The sequence below is a fragment of the Heterodontus francisci genome, chromosome 35 (genome assembly GCF_036365525.1).
Source record: "Heterodontus francisci isolate sHetFra1 chromosome 35, sHetFra1.hap1, whole genome shotgun sequence".
NCBI classification, from domain to species: Eukaryota; Metazoa; Chordata; class Chondrichthyes; order Heterodontiformes; family Heterodontidae; genus Heterodontus; species Heterodontus francisci.
Genome location: NC_090405.1, coordinates 32,236,846 through 32,255,930, shown reverse-complemented (window position 1 = coordinate 32,255,930; position 19,085 = coordinate 32,236,846). Strand labels below are relative to the sequence as shown.

General features: G+C 49.1%; 1 protein-coding gene across 2 annotated transcripts in view; it reads right to left on the bottom strand.

Annotated features, from left to right (window-relative positions):
• Positions 1 to 274: 274 nt before the first annotated feature.
• The window catches only part of lactb (lactamase, beta), a 66,443-nt gene continuing 47,632 nt past the window's right edge, over positions 275 to 19,085 (bottom strand). For both annotated transcript variants that reach the window (XM_068015251.1, XM_068015252.1), the window contains exon 6: positions 275 to 2,207. In XM_068015251.1, coding sequence (XP_067871352.1) covers positions 1,625 to 2,207 — 583 coding nt within the window. In that variant the 3' untranslated portion in view covers positions 275 to 1,624. The remainder of the gene's footprint in view (positions 2,208 to 19,085) is intronic.

Here is a 19,085-nt window from a genome sequence, read left to right as displayed (position 1 = left end):
TCCCAGAAATGGAAATTCACCATAAAATGTTTTCTCTCGACCGCTTCAAGCTGTATCCAAGGGGACAGCATGGTATCCGAGGGGACGGCACGGTATCCGAGGGGACGGCACGGTATCCGAGGGGACGGCACGGTATCCGAGGGGACGGCACGGTATCCGAGGGGACGGCACGGCAACCGAGTTAGACTGAGATACCAGGGGGTGTACAAGCATCTGGTTTTCTAATCTTATGTGATAATATTGTACAACACACTCTCCACGTCAGAACATTAAATGTCAGCAAGTTAAAAAGCTTTAATGAGTTGTGAAGGCAAGTGTTTGCAGTTGTCACAGGAAAAGGAACAGAATCTGAGGGGAATTCCCAAACACCGGGAATCCCAGCCATAAAAACAGAAGCTGGAGTTAACCAGTCATTCTGGCAGGTAGCTGCGGTTTTTCGGTAGCTGCACTTATTGGTCTGTTCTCATGTTTATAAAATACATTTCACATTTCTTTTACAAAACTGCTGGAAAGTGTTAAAAATTTTTTTGCGTATAATTTGGGAAAGTTTAAAAGATTTGCTTTGTAAAATCCTTGAACTGGGTGAGGTTGGTTAGAAAAATCTCATTGGGTCATTGCCTGTTTACAAGAACTGTTCCAAGTCAGGAGGGGGTTGCCAACCCTCCAGGATTGTCCTGGAGTCTCCAGGGATTAAAGATTAATCTCCGGAACACTATCAGAGCAACCCTCGCGGGGGGGGGGCGGGGGGGGGGGGCGGTGGGGGGAGAAAAATCGTCTTTAAAGAAATTTCTCTGAAGACTTTGGGGGGAATTTTATGTTCCCCCTTCCGGGTTTGGAGGTGGGGAGAGCATAAAATTCGGTGGGATGCTGGCCGGGTTTGGGGGAGGGAGGGCAGTTCCCACCACCTTCCCGCCTCTGCAAAAATTAAATCTGGGGTGGGAAGGCCTGTGAATGGCCTGCCTGCCCCGCTAATTGAGGCCCTTAACAGGGCAATTAACCTCCAATTAAGGGCCTCTTCTTGCCGCAGCCACAATTAGCCATGCACCAGTTGGCCCTATTGCCACGGGAAGCATGCCGCGGAAAATCGTGCAGGCTGCTTCCCGGCTCCGGGGCAGCGGGGATGGACCCTCATTTAAAGGCACAGTGCCTGAATGAGAGACCTGGCATCATTGGGAAAGGGTGTGACCCACTGAGAGCCAGCCTCTTACCCTCGCTAGCGAGAGTGGCAGCTCTCCAAGGGCGGGACTTGTAGCAACAGGGTCCTTGATCCTGTGGAAGGCCCGCCACTGTCTATTTAAGTGCCTGATTGGCACTAGATTCAGCAGGCCTTCTGGAGAAGAGGCAACTTGGAGATCGTAGCATCACTTTTTCCAGATGTCAAGACCCCCATCGCCAGGATAAAACTCCCCCCGTTATTATATTTATAAAAATACTGGCAATCTGGGGTGAAAAGTTGTTTGGAGGTGAGAGATTGTGTGGTGAAACTTCCAGGAATGAGTCCAATTAGAGTTGGCAACACTACAAATCAGTGTAGACCTCAACAGAGACTCACTCCCACCCTGGAGGTACTTGGTTGGCGATGGAAGCTCTTCCCATCTGAAGTGTTTGCGAGCCCTTTGCTGCATCAGCCGGATGGGCTCGGGAAGTCAGGGTCAGAGGTCGGAGGGGAAGGTATGGCCAACCTGACCTTGTCAAACTCTAATGCAATTTTCAGAGCGGTGGAGTTGAGGCCGACAGACTGCAGGTTGCAGAGAATGACGACTACCACACCCCACGGAGGGACCCCCGCCTCTGCAGGCCCGGCAGGGGAGCCCTGGGGGTCCTTGGGGAGGAGCAGCAGGACAGTGCTGGCCCCCACTGCCCCGCCCGTGTGGGTGAGGTAGTGTCTCCGGCACCGGCACTGCCCGAATTCCTGGCCCTGCTCCACCAGGCCCCAGCCCATGGCGTATGTGCCCTCCCTGTCCCAGCTCAGCTCGGTGTTTTCCACCGGACTCCAGATCATCTTCATTGTGGCTGGCTTGAGGTAGCCTGGGAGCAGCGTCCGTTGCCCATCCTGCAGCCGCTCGGCCTGGTAGCTGTACAACATGGCGCTGCCAAATCTCAGGAGGTCATGCACCGTGGAGACGAATCCTCCTCCAGCCCATTTGTACGAGTTGTCCACATACGGGCAGTTCACCAGGCGCCCCTTCTTGTTGTAAACGTAGTACCTGTCGCAGAACACAAATAGAGAAGTTTCAATCAGACCTTATGGAACAGGGGCCACTCATTGTCCTTCCTGGATAGAAAGACCTCCCAGTTCTCTCTCCCTTTCATTATAACAGGATGTCCCAAATCACTTTCTCTCTCAGATGCTTTTGTCATGTAGTCACTGTTTTTTTTCAATCTTTCATCGGATGTGGGCATTGCTGGCAAGGCCAGCATTTGTTGCCCATCCCTAATTGCCCTTGACAACTGAGTGACTTGCTAGGCCATTTCAGAGGGCAGTTAAGAGTCAGCCACATTGCTGTGGGTCTGGAGTCACATGTCAGCCAGACCAGGTAAGGACGGCAGATTTCCTTCCCTAAAGGGCATTCGTGAACCAGATAGGTTTTTAGGACAATCGATGATAGTCTCAGTAACGGTGCCCTGAAACTATTTATTAAATTAATTGAATTTGAACCTGTGGCCGCAGGGCATTAGCCTGGTCCTCTGGATTACCAGTCCAGTGACATTACCACTATGCCACCGTCTCCTCTTCTTTTAATGTAGGAAACATGGCAACCAGTTTACTGACATCACGATCCTACGAACTGCAATGCAATATGACTAAATGACCTGTTTTTTTTTTAGTGATGTTGGTTGATGGATAAATATTGGCCAGGGCACTGGGGAGAACCCCCCTGCCCTTCTTCAAATGGTGCCATGGCATCTTTTACATCCACCTGAGAGCGGTCTTGGCTTCACGTCACATCTCGAAAGAGGGCACCTCCAACCGTTTCAACCACTGAGCAGGGCGGACACCTAACACTACCTAAAATTAGTATTTAATGCTCCAGATGTAACCAGTCATCAGGGCATCCCATTAATATACCTTTCTTAGGTACTGATAGACATGCTGCGTCTTTTCAACACCCAATGTTTTATATTAACCTCAATAGCCAGGATTAGAACTGGGTGACATTAGATGTGGCTCAGTGTGTAGCACTTTCACCTCTGAATCAAAAGATTGTGGGTTCAAATCCCACTCCAGAGACTTAAGCACAAAATCTAGGCTGACACTCCGGTGTGCTATGGAGGAGGTGCTGCAATGTCAGGTGAGAATTAAACTGAGACCTTTTGTGCTTTGTCAGGTGGATATAGAAGATTCTATGGCATTATTTTGAAAAAGAGCAGGGGAGATTCTCCCCAGTGTCCTGGTCAATATTTATCCCTCAACCATAATCACAAAAACAAATGATCTGGTCATTATCACATTGCTGTTTGTGGGAGCTTCCTGTGTGCAAATTGGCTGTTGCCTTTCCTACATTACAACGGGGGCTACAATTCCACAAATACTACATTGGCGAGAATGAGCTTTAGAATGTCCAGACACTGTGAAAGGTGCTATAGAAATGCAAGCCTTTCTTTTTTACACATTGTCATTTAGAAAGGAATTTTGCACATTGGGAATTGGAAGTCACTCAGCCCCATGTGACTGTCCAGGAGGATCCAGGCATCCACTGTGTATCCAAGGGGATACAGGCATCCCCTGTGTATCTTGGGGGTGGGGGGTGGGGTTAAGGCAGCCCCCGTGTATCTGGGGGGAGTGGTACAGGCAGCCACTGTGTATCTTGGCCGGCGGTGGGGGGGGGGGGGGGAGATACAGGCAGCCCCCGTGTATCTGTGGGGGGTGGTACAGGCTGCCCGTGTATCTTGGGGGCGGGGGTTACAGACAGCCCCTTTGTATCTGGAGGGAGGGATACAGGCTGCCCCTTTCTTTCTTGGCAGGTGGGGGGGGGGGGGGGGGTGATACAGGCAGCCCCCGTGTATCTGTGGGGGGTGGTACAGGCTGCCCCTGTGTATCTTGGGGGCGGGTGTTACAGGCAGCCCCTATGTATCTGGGAGGAGGGATACAGGCAGCCCCTGTGTATTTGGAAGGGTGATGGGACGGTGAGTGGGGGAGGGGGGGGGGGGAGATAGTGAGGGTGGGGTTGGGACGGTGAGGTGTGGGGGGGGGGGGTGAGACGGTGAGGTGGGGGGGTGAGGGTGGGTGATGGGACGGTGAGGTGGGGTTGGAGGGTGGGGGGGGGGGGGGTTGGGACGGTGAGGGCGGGGATGGGATGGTGAGGTGGGGGGGTGGAACGGTGAGGTGGGGGTTGGGACGGTGAGGTGGGGAGGTGAGGGTGGGTGATGGGACGGTGAGGTGGGGTTGGAGGGTGTGGGGGGGAGTGGGACGGTGAGGTGGGGGTGTGAGGGTAGATGATGGGACGGTGAGGTGGGGTTGGAGGGTGTGGGGGGGGGGTGGGACAGTGAGGGTGGGGATGGGATGGTGAGGTGGGGGGGGTGGAACGGTGAGGTGGGGGGGTGAGGGTGGGTGATGGACGGTGAGGTGGGGTTGGAGGGTGTGGGGGGGGTGTGGGGGAGTGGGATGGTGAGGGCGGGGATGGGACGGTGAGGTGGGGGGGTTGGACGGTGAGGTGGGGTTGGAGGGTGTGGGGGGGGTGGGACGGTGAGGTGGGGAATGGGACGGTGAGGATGGGGGGATGGGACAATGAGGGCAGGAAAATGGGTCAATGAGGGCGGGAGAATGGGACAGTGACAGTGGGGGATGGGACGGTGAGGTGGGGGATGGGACGGTGAGGTGGGGGATGGGACGGTGAGGTGGGGGATGGGACGGTGAGGTGGGGGATGGGACGGTGAGGTGGGGGATGGGACGGTGAGGTGGGGGATGGGACGGTGAGGTGGGGGATGGGACGGTGAGGTGGGGGATGGGACGGTGAGGTGGGGGAATGGGACAGTGAGGTGGGGGATGGGACAGTGAGGTGGGGGATGGGACAGTGACAGTGGGGGATGGGACAGTGACAGTGGGGGATGGGACAGTGACAGTGGGGGATGGGACAGTGACAGTGGGGGATGGGACGGTGAGGTGGAAGTGGGACAGTGATGGTGGGGTTGGGACGGTGAGGTGGGGGATGGGACGGTCAAGGTGGGGGATGGGAGGGTCAGGGTGGGGGATGGGACGGTCAGGGTGGGGGATGGGACAGTCAGGGTGGGGGATGGGACGGTCAGGGTGGGGGATGGGACGGTCAGGTGCCTTTCCATTCCTTCCCCAATCACTCATGCTTCACCACAACTCCCCATTACATCGAATGTGCAGCACAGAAACTGGCTAATGTTCATGCTCCACATGAACCTCATCCCACCCCTCTTCATCTTATCCCATCCGTATTCTATTCCTTTCTCCTTCATGCTTCCCCTTCAATGTACCGTCCTCTACTTCAAATATTTGTTGTGAATTTATTTACTGAATCAGGTTCCCATAATTACCATATGTCTTTAGCCTAAACTGTTTTCTTTGCTGTCCCCTAGTGATCGGTTATACCAATGCTGAACCCCTGTTAGGTTTGGAACTAAGATCAGTGTTACAACAGGTTATCATCACAGGGCCAACGCAGACAACACATAAAATATCATGCAGGGGGGGGTAACATAAGGGTATCCCCATGGGAATCAACTGTCGTAATCTTGTTGGAAACCCAGGAGAAGCAGCATAAATGGTGGGAGATTAGGAGAATGGCTGTGGATAACCTGCCCCAAAGTGAGCAAAACTTTACTAGGAAGATCTCCCCTGTGAGAGACATAGGCATCTCAGAGATACAAACCAACGACCATTAATCTTGGTAAACTATTGGACCCTTCACCAGATATCTACTCCCATCTACTCGATTCCCCATTTGGTGCAGGGTTTAAAAAAGGTCGGCTAAACGTGCGTTAAAAATATATATTTTTCAACAGTCTGTTATTGCCCGGTCTGCACTCACAGCTAACAGTGAGCTTAAAAATATTGAATCCACCAGCATTTACTACCAATTCTAAATAAATAACAAGAATGGTGGGCAAGGTGTCAATTCAACCCAGTGTGTTCTTAAACCCGTTATAACTGCTGAAGCCACCTCAGGCCTCAACTCGCTTGAAAGAATTTGATGCTGAAGATTAGGTACCGGGCATCAGCACGTCACGCGTGATGACGTCACTTACCCAGTGAGCGCACAGCTCGAGATCTGATTTTCAGAGCAGAGGCCAATTCATAGAAACAAACACAGAAGGAGGCCATTCAGCCCATCCTGCTTGTGCCAGCTCTTTGAAAGAGCTAGTCGATTGGTCCCACTCCCCTGCTCCTTCCCCTTAGCCCTGCAATTTTTTTCCTTTTCAAGTATTCATCCAATTCCCTTTTGAAAGTTGCTATTGTTACCACAGGGAGTGGTTAAGGCGAATAGCATAGATGCACTTAAGGATAAGTTAGATGAGGGAGAAAGGAATACAAAGAACAAAGAAAATTACAGCACAGGAACAGGCCCTTCGGCCCTCCAAGCCTACGCCGATCCAGATCCTCTATCTAAACATGTCGCCTATTTTCTAAGGGTCTGTATCTCTTTACTTCCTTTCCATTCATGTATCTGTCTAGATACATCTTAAAAGACGCTATCATGCCCGCGTCTACCACCTCTGCTGGCAACGCGTTCCAGGCACCCACCACCCTCTGCGTAAAGAACTTTCCACGCATATCCCCCCTAAACTTTTCCCCTTTCACTTTGAACTCGTGTCCCCTAGTAATTGAATCCCCCACTCTGGGAAAAAGCTTCTTGCTATCCAACCTGTCTACACCTCTCATGATTTTGTACACCTCAATCAGGTCCCCCCTCAACCTCCATCTTTCTAATGAAAATAATCCTAATCTGCTCAACCTCTCTTCATAGCCAGCGCCCTCCATACCAGGCAACATCCTGGTGAACCTCCTCTGCACCCTCTCCAAAGCATCCACATCCTTTTGGTAATGTGGCGACCAGAACTGCACGCAGTATTTCAAATGTGGCCGAACCAAAGTCCTATACAACTGTAACATGACCTGCCAACTCTTGTACTCAATACCCCGTCCGATGAAGGAAAGCATGCCGTATGCCTTCTTGACCACTCTATTGACCTGCGTTGCCACCTTCAGGGAACAATGGACCTGAACACCCAAATCTCTCTGTACATCAATTTTCCCCAGGACTTTTCCATTTACTGTATAGTTCACTCTTGAATTGGATCTTCCAAAATGCATCACCTCGCATTTGCCCTGATTGAACTCCATCTGCCATTTCTCTGCCCAACTCTCCAATCTATCTATACTGTATTCTCTGACAGTCCCCTTCACTATCTGCTACTCCACCAATCTTAGTGTCGTCTGCAAACTTGCTAATCAGACCACCTATACTTTCCTCCAAATCATTTATGCATATCACAAACAACAGTGGTCCCAGCACAGATCCCTGTGGAACACCACTGGTTACATGTCTCCATTTTGAGAAACTCCCTTCCACTGCTACTCTCTGTCTCCTGTTGCCCAGCCAGTTCTTTATCCATCTAGCTAGTACACCTTGGACCCCATGCGCCTTCACTTTCTCCATCAGCCTACCATGGGGAACCTTATCAAACGCCTTACTGAAGTCCATGTAGATGACATCTACAGCCCTTCCCTCATCAATCAACTTTGTCACTTCCTCAAAGAATTCTATTAAGTTGGTAAGACATGACCTTCCCTGCACAAAACCATGTTGCCTATCACTGATAAGCCCATTTTCTTCCAAATGGGAATAGATCCTATCCCTCAGTATCTTCTCCAGCAGCTTCCCTACCACTGACGTCAGGCTCACCGGTCTATAATTACCTGGATTTTCCCTGCTACCCTTCTTAAACAAGGGGACAACATTAGCAATTCTCCAGTCCTCCGGGACATCACCTGTGTTTAAGGATGTTGCAAAGATATCTGTTAAGGCCCCAGCTATTTCCTCTCTCGCTTCCCACAGTAACCTGGGATAGATCCCATCCGGACCTGGGGACTTGTCCACCTTAATGCCTTTTAGAATACCCAACACTTCCTCCCTCCTTATGCCGACTTGACCTAGAATAATCAAACATCTGTTCCTAACCTCAACATCCGTCATGTCCCTCTCCTCGGTGAATACCGATGCAAAGTACTCGTTTAGAATCTCACCCATTTTCTCTGACTCCACGCATAACTTTCCTCCTTTGTCCTTGAGTGGGCCAATCCTTTCTCTAGTTACCCTCTTGCTCCTTATATATGAATAAAAGGCTTTGGGATTTTTCTTAACCCTGTTTGCTAAAGATATTTCATGACCCCTTTTAGCCCTCTTAATTCCTTGTTTCAGATTGCGCCTACAATCCCGATATTCTTTCAAAGCTTCGTCTTTCTTCAGCCGCCTAGGCCTTATGTATGCTTCCTTTTTCCTCTTAGCTAGTCTCACAATTTCACCTGTCATCCATGGTTCCCTAATCTTGCCATTTCTATCCTTCATTTTCACAGGAACATGTCTCTCCTGCACGCTAATCAACCTCTCTTTGAAAGCCTCCCACATATCACATGTGGATTTCCCTTCAAACAGCTGCTCCCAATCTACATTCCCCAGCTCCTGCCGAATTTTGGTATAGTTAGCCTTCCCCCAATTTAGCACTCTCCCTTTAGGACCACTCTCGTCTTTGTCCATGAGTATTCTAAAACTTACGGAATTGTGATCACTATTCCCAAAGTAGTCCCCTACTGAAACTTCAACCACCTGGCCGGGCTCATTCCCCAACACCAGGTCCAGTATGGCCCCTTCCCGAGTTGGACTATTTACATACTGCTCTAGAAAACCCTCCTGGATGCTCCTTACAAATTCTGCTCCATCTAGACCTTTAACACTAAGTGAATCCCAGTCAATGTTGGGAAAATTAAAATCTCCTATCACTACCACCCTGTTGCTCCTACATCTTTCCATAATCTGTTTACATATTTGTACCTCTATCTCACGTTCGCTGTTGGGAGGCCTGTAGTACAGCCCCAACATTGTTACCTCACCCTTCCTATTTCTGAGTTCTGCCCATATTGCCTCACAGCTCGAGTCCTCCATAGTGCCTTCCTTCAGCACAGCTGTGATATCCTCTTTGACCAGTAATGCAACTCCTCCACCCCTTTTACCTCCCTCTCTATCCCGCCTGAAGCATCGGTATCCTGAGATATTTAGTTGCCAATCATGCCCTTCCCTCAACCAAGTCTCAGTAATAGCAATAACATCATACTCCCAGGTACTAATCCAAGCCCTAAGTTCATCTGCCTTACCTACTACACTTCTTGCATTAAAACAAATGCACCTCAGACCACCAGTCCCTTTGCTTTCATCATCTGCTCCCTGCCTACTCTTTCCCTTAGTCACGCTGACTTCATTATCTAGTTCCTTACAGGCTTTAGTTACTACCTCCTTACTGTCCACTGACCCTCATAAAGTTCCTATCCCCCTGCCACATTAGTTTAAACCCTCCCCAACAGCGTTAACAAAAGCACCCCCAAGGACATTGGTTCCAGTCCGGCCCAGGTGTAGACCGTCCAATTTGTAATAATCCCACCTCCTCCAGATCCGGTCCCAATGTCCCAAAAATCTGAACCCCTCCCTCCTGCACCATCTCTCAAGCCACGCATTCATCCTGACTATTCTTTCATTTCTACTCTGAATATCACGTGGCACTGGTAGCAATCCTGAGATTACTACCTCTGAGGTCCTACTTTTTAACTTGGCTCCTAACTCCCTAAATTCTGCTTGTAGGACCTCATCCCGTTTTTTACCGATATCATTGGTGCCTATATGCACAATGACAACTGGCTGTTCACCCTCCCCCTTCAGAATGTTCTGCAGCCGATCTGAGACATCCCTGACCCGTGCACCTGGGAGGCAACATACCATTCGGGAGTCTCGTTTTCGACCACAGAACCGCCTATCTACTCCCCTTACAATCGAATCCCCTATGACTATAGCCCTTCCACTCTTTTTCCCGCCCTTCTGAACAGCAGAGCCAGCCACGGTGCCATGAACCTGGCTACTGCTGCCTTCCCCTGGTGAGCCATCTCCCTCAACAGTATCCAAAACGGTATACCTGTTGTGGAGGGAGATGACCGCAGGGGACACCTGCGCTGCCTTCCTGCTCTTTCTCTGCCTTTTGGTCACCCATTCCCTTTCTCCCTCAGCAATCTTAATCTGCGGTGTGACCAATTCGCTAAACGTGCTAGCCACTACCTCCTCAGCATCGCGGATGCTCCAAAGTGAGTCCATCCGCAGCTCCAGAGCCGTCATGCGGTCTAACAAGAGCTGCAGCTGGACACACTTCCCGCACGTGAAGGAGTCAGGGACATCAGCCGTGTCCCTGAGCTCCCACATTGAGCAAGAGGAGCATAACACGGGTCTGAGATCTCCTGCCATTTTTAATCTTAAGCTCAACTTAGTCTGAAACTTAGATAAATGAAAAAGGAACGAAAAGTTTTTACCAATCACACGATAAACAACAAAGTAGAAAAAGCCTTACCTTATCTTCACACAACCGAGTCCTTTTTTTTTTGGTTAGAGGAGGAGGGCGGGTGGGAGACACTACCCGTGTAGTGTCTCGGGTTCAGAAACAGCCCAAATATATAGGATTTTACTTACCCAGCAGCCCCTTGGTCCGCCGAAAACAAAAGGAAATTAAGTTTAAGCTGAAACTGACCTTCCCAGCTGCTCACTCGCTCGCACTCTCTGCTCCCGAATAAGCTGCTGCAATGAAAGGCAAGTTATTTTAAACGGCCCAAATATATAGGGTTTTACTTACCCAGCAGCCCTTTGGTCCGCCGAAAACAAAAGGAAATTAAGTTTAAGCTGAAACTGACCTTCCCAGCTGCTCACTCGCTCGCACTCTCTGCTCCCGAATAAGCTGCTGCAGTGAAAGGCAAGTTATTTTAAACGGCCCAAGTATCTCGGGTTTTACTTACCCAGCAGCCCCTTGGTCCGCCGAAAACAAAAGGAAATTAAGTTTAAGCTGAAACTGACCTTCCCAGCTGCTCACTCGCTCGCACACTCTGCTCCCGAATGGAAGGATATGCTGACAAAGTGAGATGAAGAGTGGTGGGAGGCAGTTTATGAGGAGCACAAATGCTGGCATGGACCAGTTGTGCCGAATGGCCTGTTCCTGTGCTGTTGACCCAATGCAGCTCAATTAATCTGCTTCCTCTACCCTTTCAAGTAGTGCATTCCAGATCATTCCAACAAGCTATGTTAAAGAATAAGAATGGTGCATATTAAGGTTGGGCTCTGTCTGGCTCAAACTAAAAAGCAAAATCTGGATGTTTTGGTGGAGAAATTGGTTAAAAATAACTTTATACACATCCCCAGCTGTAGAAAGGTCTCCCTACTGAAGTTGCCAGGGCTGAATACACATCCCCTATGTATCACTGGGTGGGGTCTGATATCCCTTAAACTTGGACAACAGTGGATTAGCAAGGACACCCTCAGATGCAGACAGATTTTCCTGTGCAATTCCAATTCTCTGGGGGCAAGAGGAATTACCAGCGCAATCTTGGCCCACTTTAGGGTTTTAAAATGAACAGGAGTTTATGGCACACGTAGAGGCCATTCTGCCCATTGTGTCTGTGCCGGCTCTTTGCTAGACCAATCCAAAACCAGTCCCGCGGCCCTGCTGTCTCCCAATAGCCCCATTACATAGAATGTGCAGCACAGAAACTGGCCAACTGGTCCATACAATGTTCATGCTCCACGTGGGCCTCATCCTATCCCTCTTCATCTTACCCCATCAGTATTCTATTCCTTTCTCCTTAATGCAATTCACTTCCCCTTCCATGTACTCTGCTTCAAATATTTATCCAACTTTCCCTTTTCAGGTTCAATGTCTACCTCAACCGCTCCCCGCAGAGAAACACTTCAGGCTCCAACAGCCTATGGTATGGAGCAATCTCCCCTAATATCTCTCCTCACACCTTTGGTGATCATTTTAAATTGATGACCCCTCGTCACTGACTCCCTCACCCGAGGAAACACACTTTCCCTATTCAGCAAAATCCGAAATAAGTTTAAAAACCCTGACAAAATCTCCTTTAGCTTTCTCCTCTCCAGCGGAAATATCTGCAGTACTCTAAAGCTCTCCTAAACTATAGTTTGCATTCCTGGCATCATCTTGGTGAATGTAAAAGCTGTAATGATGTGAGGACCAAACTCAAACAAGCAGAGCACAGCTGTAAGATGCAAAAGGTCAAATGGAAAAGGTCAAAAAGGCCAGAAAGGACCTCCCACTGTGACCTTTTATTTTAGGGCCTAGTTTTTCAGGCCCAAGCCACTGTCTGTGTATTTTCTGGGCAAACTGTGGAAAGTTTCAGATCTCCTGCATTTGGATAATTTTTGAGCGCTTGACGAGCAATTAATAATTATTCACACAGCACGAGTGAGAGGCTCCAACAATCTCATCATGAATAAAATGCAGTCTGTACTCCCGGGATTCTGCCTGCAGTTCTGATTATAAGATTTCTGCAAAATATTTACAACAATGGTGGGTCTGGAAGATGTTATACAATCCGGGGGCTGCTCAGCTTATATAAACCATGTGAGAGAAACTTCAACAACCTGCACAGTCTCAAAAATGGTGACACATCCCATAACGCTCCTAAAATAAATTTACTTCATCGGTTTATGGAGCCTGTAAGATTTCCCTCAGTGCGGAAGCTGCTGAGTTGGTGGCATTTTTTTGTCATGTGACAAGAAAGAGAGAAAAAGGAAAAGAAAGAAAAGAGTGAAAGATGGAAAGACCTTTTACGAACACAGGATGTCCCAACAACAACTTGTATTTATATAGCCTTTAATGTAGTGAAACTTCCCAAGACACTTCACCACAGCCTTATCAACAAAACTCTGACATTGAGCCACATAAGTCGATATTAGTGAAGATGACCAAAAGCTTGGTCAAAGAGGTAGGTTTTAAGGAGTGTCTTAAAGGAGATTGAGGAAGCAAGGCAGAGATGGTTAGGGAGGGAATTCCAGAGCTTAGGGCCTAGTCAGCTGAAGGTATGGCAAACAATGGAGGAGCGATTAAAATCAGAGATGCTCAAGAGGTCAGAACTAGAGGAGCGCCAATATCATGGAAGGTTGTGGGGCTGGAGGAGGTTACAGAGATGGGGAGGGGCGAGGCCGTAGAGGGATTTGAAAACAAGGATGAGAATTTTAAAATCTATGTCTTGTTGGACCGGAATCCAATATAGTCAATGAGCACAGGGGAATGGGACTTGGTGCGAGTTAGGACACAGGCAGCAGAGTTTTGGATGAGTTCATATAGGGTGGAAGATGGGAGGCCGGTCAGGAGTGCACTGGAATAGCCAAGTCTAGCGGTAACAAAGACATGGATGAGGGTTTCAGCAGCAGATGAGCTGAGGTCGGGGCACAGCTGGGCAATGTTATGGGGGTGAAAGTAGGGAGTCTTGGTGGTGGAGCCAGGCTACAGAAACATCCTTCAATAATCAGCCACTAACTGACATCCAGATGTAATGATTTGGGCCAAATCTCCACAGGGAGTGCTTAACAATGGTCTTAGAGAGAAAGGCCATCAAACAGAGTTCCATCTTAGCAGCTGAAGACCAAGCATGCTCCAGATCCTGAACCGCCTGGGAGTAATGCCACTGGGGACCAGCCAATTAATTTATGTGGTGCACTGTACATTGAACTGTTTAAGAATTTGTGGGTCCAATCTGAGGCACAGAAAAGTACAGAGAGTTTAGAACAGAACTACGATGCACAGAGGGCAGTGAGTAGGTGGAATTGACAGTTCAGGAAGACAGTGTGTGAAGGTACTTTAGGGAGAATTAGAGAGAGATTACTCAGGACATGGATGATTGAAAGATTTTGCTTTAAGGAACATTACTAACTACGTTACAAACTATTTTTTGACTGGCTCTTTCAACACTCCTGTAATGTATGGATGACTGAAAGGCAAAGACAAGGAACTGGCTGGGCCTCAGCTAGAGTACTATGTCCACTTCTGGGCACTACACTTTAGGAAGGATGTTGGGGCCTTGGAGAGAGTGCAGAGGAGATTTACCAGAATGGTACCAGGAAGAAGGGACTTCAGTTACCTGGAAACACTGGAGAAGCTGAGGCTGTTGGAGCAGATAAGGTGAAAACGAGCTATGATAGAAGTGTTCAAAATTCCAGAGAATTTTGATAGAGTAAATGAGGAGAAACTGTTTCCAGTGGCAGGAGGGTCAGTAAACCATAGGACACAGATTTAAGATACTTAGCAAAAGAATTAGGGACACGAGGAGAAGTTTTCTACACAGCAAGCTGTTGAGAGTTGGAATGCACAGCCTGAAAGGATGATGGAAACAGATTTAATAGTAAATTTCTAGCTCTTTCAAACCAGTATGATGGGCCCAAACAGTCTCCTTCATTTTGTAAGATTCTATAACTTTGGAAAAAAGGCACACGTACATTAGGAGTAAACGCTAGGTTTGTATCTGGAGGTCCTGATGCTGCAGCTTTTAACTTGATGTGGCAGTGACTTGAACCCAGCAGCAGGGGATGCTCTGTGTCAGCACTGGTGAAATATGTTGTTCCCCATTCGCAAGAAAGGCACTGTACTTAGTGCAGCAAAATCAACCGTCAACTGGATTTAATTAATCATAAAGGGTGATTGAAAAGCTGCTTTCTGGCAGTCTCTGTCAGGTTAGCATTAGTTATCCCCGTGAGAGAATTTCAAATCAGCAGCATGTGAGGGTGTATAGGAAGAACAAACCTGAAAGAACCAATCGGAAAGCTCTTTCAAAGAGCTAGCACATGCACAATGGGCTAAATGGCCTCCTGTGCTGGATGGTTCTATGAAGTTGGATCTATATAGCACCTTCCACCATCTCAAGACCTCCCAAAGTGCTCCACAGCCAATTAAGTACTTTTTGAAATGCAGTCATTGTTGTAATGTAGGGAACACGGCAGTCAATTTATGCACAGTAAGCTCCCACAAACAGCAATGACCAGACAATCTGTTTTTATGATGGTGATTGAGGGATCAATATTGGTCGGGACACCCAGGGAGAACTCCCCTGCTCTTCTTCAAAATAGTGTCATGGGATCTTTTACACCCACCAGAGGGCAGACGGGGTCTCGGTTTCCAGTCTCATCCGAAAGATGGCATCTCTGACAGTGCAGCATTCCCTCAGTACTGCACTGGAGTGTCAGCTGGATTATGTGCTCATGTCTCTGGGACTTGAAGCCTCCACTTTCTGGCTCAGTGTTGAGAGCGCTACCCACTAAACCACAGCTGGAAACTAAATGCTGCAGAGATATCTGCTTGTGTTGTAGGCCATGCTGGGAGCATGCTTTCCTGGTGAACCGCCTAGGCCATTGAGGCTCCGTACTGGGACACCACAGTCACAAGATTCACCTGCTGAGGTTAAGGTCAAAGGTATCTGTGGCAGAGTCCATCATGGATCGGAAGCAGGATCTGTACCTGCAGGAAGGGAGGGCATCGCTTCCAGGCCCTCCCCCACTCCCAACCCCCTCCCCACTCTCAACCCCCTGCCAGCTGCTCCCCCTCCCAGTCCCTTCCCCACTCCCAGCCCCACCCAGTCCCTCCCCCACTCCCGACCCTCTCCCAGCCTCTCCTCCACTCCCGATCCCGCTCCCCTCCCAGCCCCTCTCCACCCCACTCCACTCCCCGACGCCACCCCATCTTGCTCCCCTCCCCCTCTCCCCACCTTGCTCCCCTCCCCCACTGGCTGCCGCCTCCCGCACATCCCACCTCCACCCAGCTGCCTACCCCCATTCCCCACCACACATTGAAAGGGAGGAAGTATTAGCTGTTTTAGCGGGCTTAAAAGTGGATAAACCCCCAGGCCCAGATGAGATGCATCAAACCTGCAGATAAGGGTGGTGCTGTTGTTGTGTGGCGTACCGACCTCTACCTTGCAGAGGCTCAGCGCCAACTCTCAGACACTTCTTCCTACCTCCCCCTGGATCATGACCCCACCACCGAACATCAAGCTACTGCCCACAGAACTGTCACTGATCTCATCTCCTCTGGAGATCCTCCCTCTACAGCTTCCAACCTCATAGTCCTGCAACCCGAACAGCCCGTTTCTGCCTCCTTCCCAAAACCTACAAACAGGACTGTCCTGGCACACCCATTGTTTCAGCCTGTTCCTGCCCCACTGAACTTATTTCTTCCTATCTTGATTCTATCTTTTCTCCCCTGGTCCAGTCTCTTCCCACCTACATCCGTGATTCTTCTGATGCCCTACGTCTTTTTGACAATTTCCAGTTTCCTGGCCCTAACTCTTCACTATGGACGTCCAATCTCTCTACACCTCCATCCCCCGCCAGGATGGTTTGAGGGCTCTCCGCTTCTTCCTTGAACAGAGGCCCAACCAGTCCCCATCCACCACCATCCTCCCCCGCCTGGCTGAACTTGTTCTCACATTGAACTACTTCTCCTTCAACTCCACTCACTTCCTCCAAGTAAAAGATGGTTGCTATGGGTACCCGCATGGGTCCTAGTTATGCCTGTCTTTTTGTGGGATATGTCGAGCATTCTTTGTTCCAGTCCTACTCAGGCCCCCTCCCCCAACTCTTTTTCCGGTACATTGATGACTGTATCGGTGCCGTTTCCTGCTCCCGCCCGGAACTAGAAAACTTTATTAACTTTGCTTCTAATTTACACCCTTCCCTCACCTTCACATGGTCCATCTCTGACACTTCTTTTCCCTTCCTCGACTTCTCTGTCTCCATCTCTGGGGATAGGCTGTCTACGAATATTCATTATAAGCCCACCGACTCCCACAGCTATCTCGACTACACTTCTTCATACCCTGCCTCCTGTAAGGACTCCATTCCATTCTCCCAGTTTCTTCATCTCCGACGCATCTGCTCAGATGATGCTACCTTCCACGACAGTACTTCCGATATGTCTTCCTTTTTCTTCAACCAAGGATTTCCCCCCACTGTGGTTGACAGGGCCCTCAACCATGTCCGGCCCATTTCCCACACCTCTACCCTCACCCCTTCCCTTCCCTCCCAGAACCGCGACAGGGTTCCCCTTGTCCTCACTTTCCACCCCACCAGCCTCCAGATCCAAACGATCATCCTCCGCCATTTCCACCACATCCAGCGTGATGCTACTACCAAACGCATCTTCCCCTCCCTTCCCCTGTCAGCATTCCGAAGGGATCGTTCCCTCTGTGACACCCTGGTCCACTCCTCCATTACTCCCACCACCTCATCCCCTTCCCATGTCACCTTCCTCTGCAATCGCAGGAGGTGCAATACCTGCCCATTTACCTCCTTTCTCCTCACTATCCCAGGCCCCAAACACTCCTTTCAGGTGAAGCAGCGATTTACTTGTACTTCTTTCAATGTAGTATACTGTATTCGCTGCTCACAATGTGGTTCCTCTACACAGGGGAGACCAAACACAGATTGGGTGACCGCTTTGCGGAACACCTCTGCTCAGTCCGTGAGCATGACCCCGAGCTTCCGGTTGCTGGCCATTTCAACACTCCCCCCTGCTCTCATGCTCACATTTCTATCTTGGGATTGCTGCAGTGTTCCAATGAACATCAACGCAAGCTCGAGGAGCAGCATCTCATTTACCGATTAGGCACGCTACAGCCTGTCGGCGTGAACATTGAGTTCACATTGAGCATGATGAATCCCCCTTTTTACGCTTAGTTATTTTTTCTTTTTTTCTTTTTCCTTTTTTATTTGGTTATTGTATTTGAGGTTTTTCAGTTTGTTTAGTTTGTTTCCACTGTGCTTACCCACTGTTTTGTTTTTTTTAATGTGTTTTTTTATGTTTGTGCTTGAAGTGCTCTGTGCTTTACAGTCATTCACACCCTCTCTGTACTAACACTTTGTCTTTCAGCACACCATTAACATATCGTCCGCCTTTGTTCCATGACCTTCTGGTCAGTTATTCTTTGTGACCTTGTCCTATCAACACCTTCACCTTTGTTATCTCTTGCCCCACCCCCGCTTTACCTGCTTAAAACCTTTTACATTTCTAATATTTTCCAGTTCTGAAGAAGGGTCTTTGACCTGAAACGTTAACTCTGCTTCTCACTGCACAGGTGCTGCCAGACCTGCTGAGTATTTCCATCATTTCTTGTTTTTATTTGAGATGTATCCCAGGCTGTTATGTGAGGCAAGGGAGGAGATAGCAGGGGCTCTGACACAAATTTTCCAATCCTCTCTGGCCACAGGAGAGGTACAAGAGGATTGGAGGACAGCGAATGTGGTACCATTATTCAAGAAGGGTGGCAAGGATAAACCAGGTAATTACAGGCCGGTGAGTCTAACATCAGTGGTTGGGAAACTATTGGAAAAAATTCTGAGGGACAGGATTAATCTCCACTTGGAGAGGCAGGGATTAATCAGAGATGGTCAGCATGGTTTTGTCAGGGGGAGATCGTGTCTCACCAACTTGATTGAATTTTTCGAGGAGATGGCTAGATGTGTAGATGAGGGTAAAGTAGTTGATGCAGTCTACATGGACTTCAGTAAGGTTTTTGATAAGGTCCTGCATGGGAGATTGGTTAAGAAGGTAAGAGCCCATGGGATCCAGGGCAATTTGGCAAATTGGATCCAAAATTGGCTTAGTGGCAGTAGGCAGAGGATGATGGTCGAGAGTTGTTTCTGTGAGTGGAAGCCTGTGACCAGTGGTGTACTGCAGGGATCGGTGCTGGGACCCTTGCTGTTTGTAGTGTACATTAATGATTTAGACGTGAATATAGGAGGTATTCTATAAACAAATTTCTCTGCAGCACCTGTGGAAGAGCCTGTCACTCCAGAATTGGCCTTTGTAGCCACTCCAGGCGCTGCTTCACAAACCACTGACCACCTCCAGGCGCGTATCCATTGTCTCTCGAGATAAGGAGGCCCAAAAGAATAGGAGGTATGATCAGTAAATTCGCGGATGACCCGAAAATTGGTGGTGTCGTAAATAGTAAGGAGGAAAGCTTTAGATTACAGGACGATATAGATGGGCAGAGCAGTGGCAAATGGAATTTAATCCTG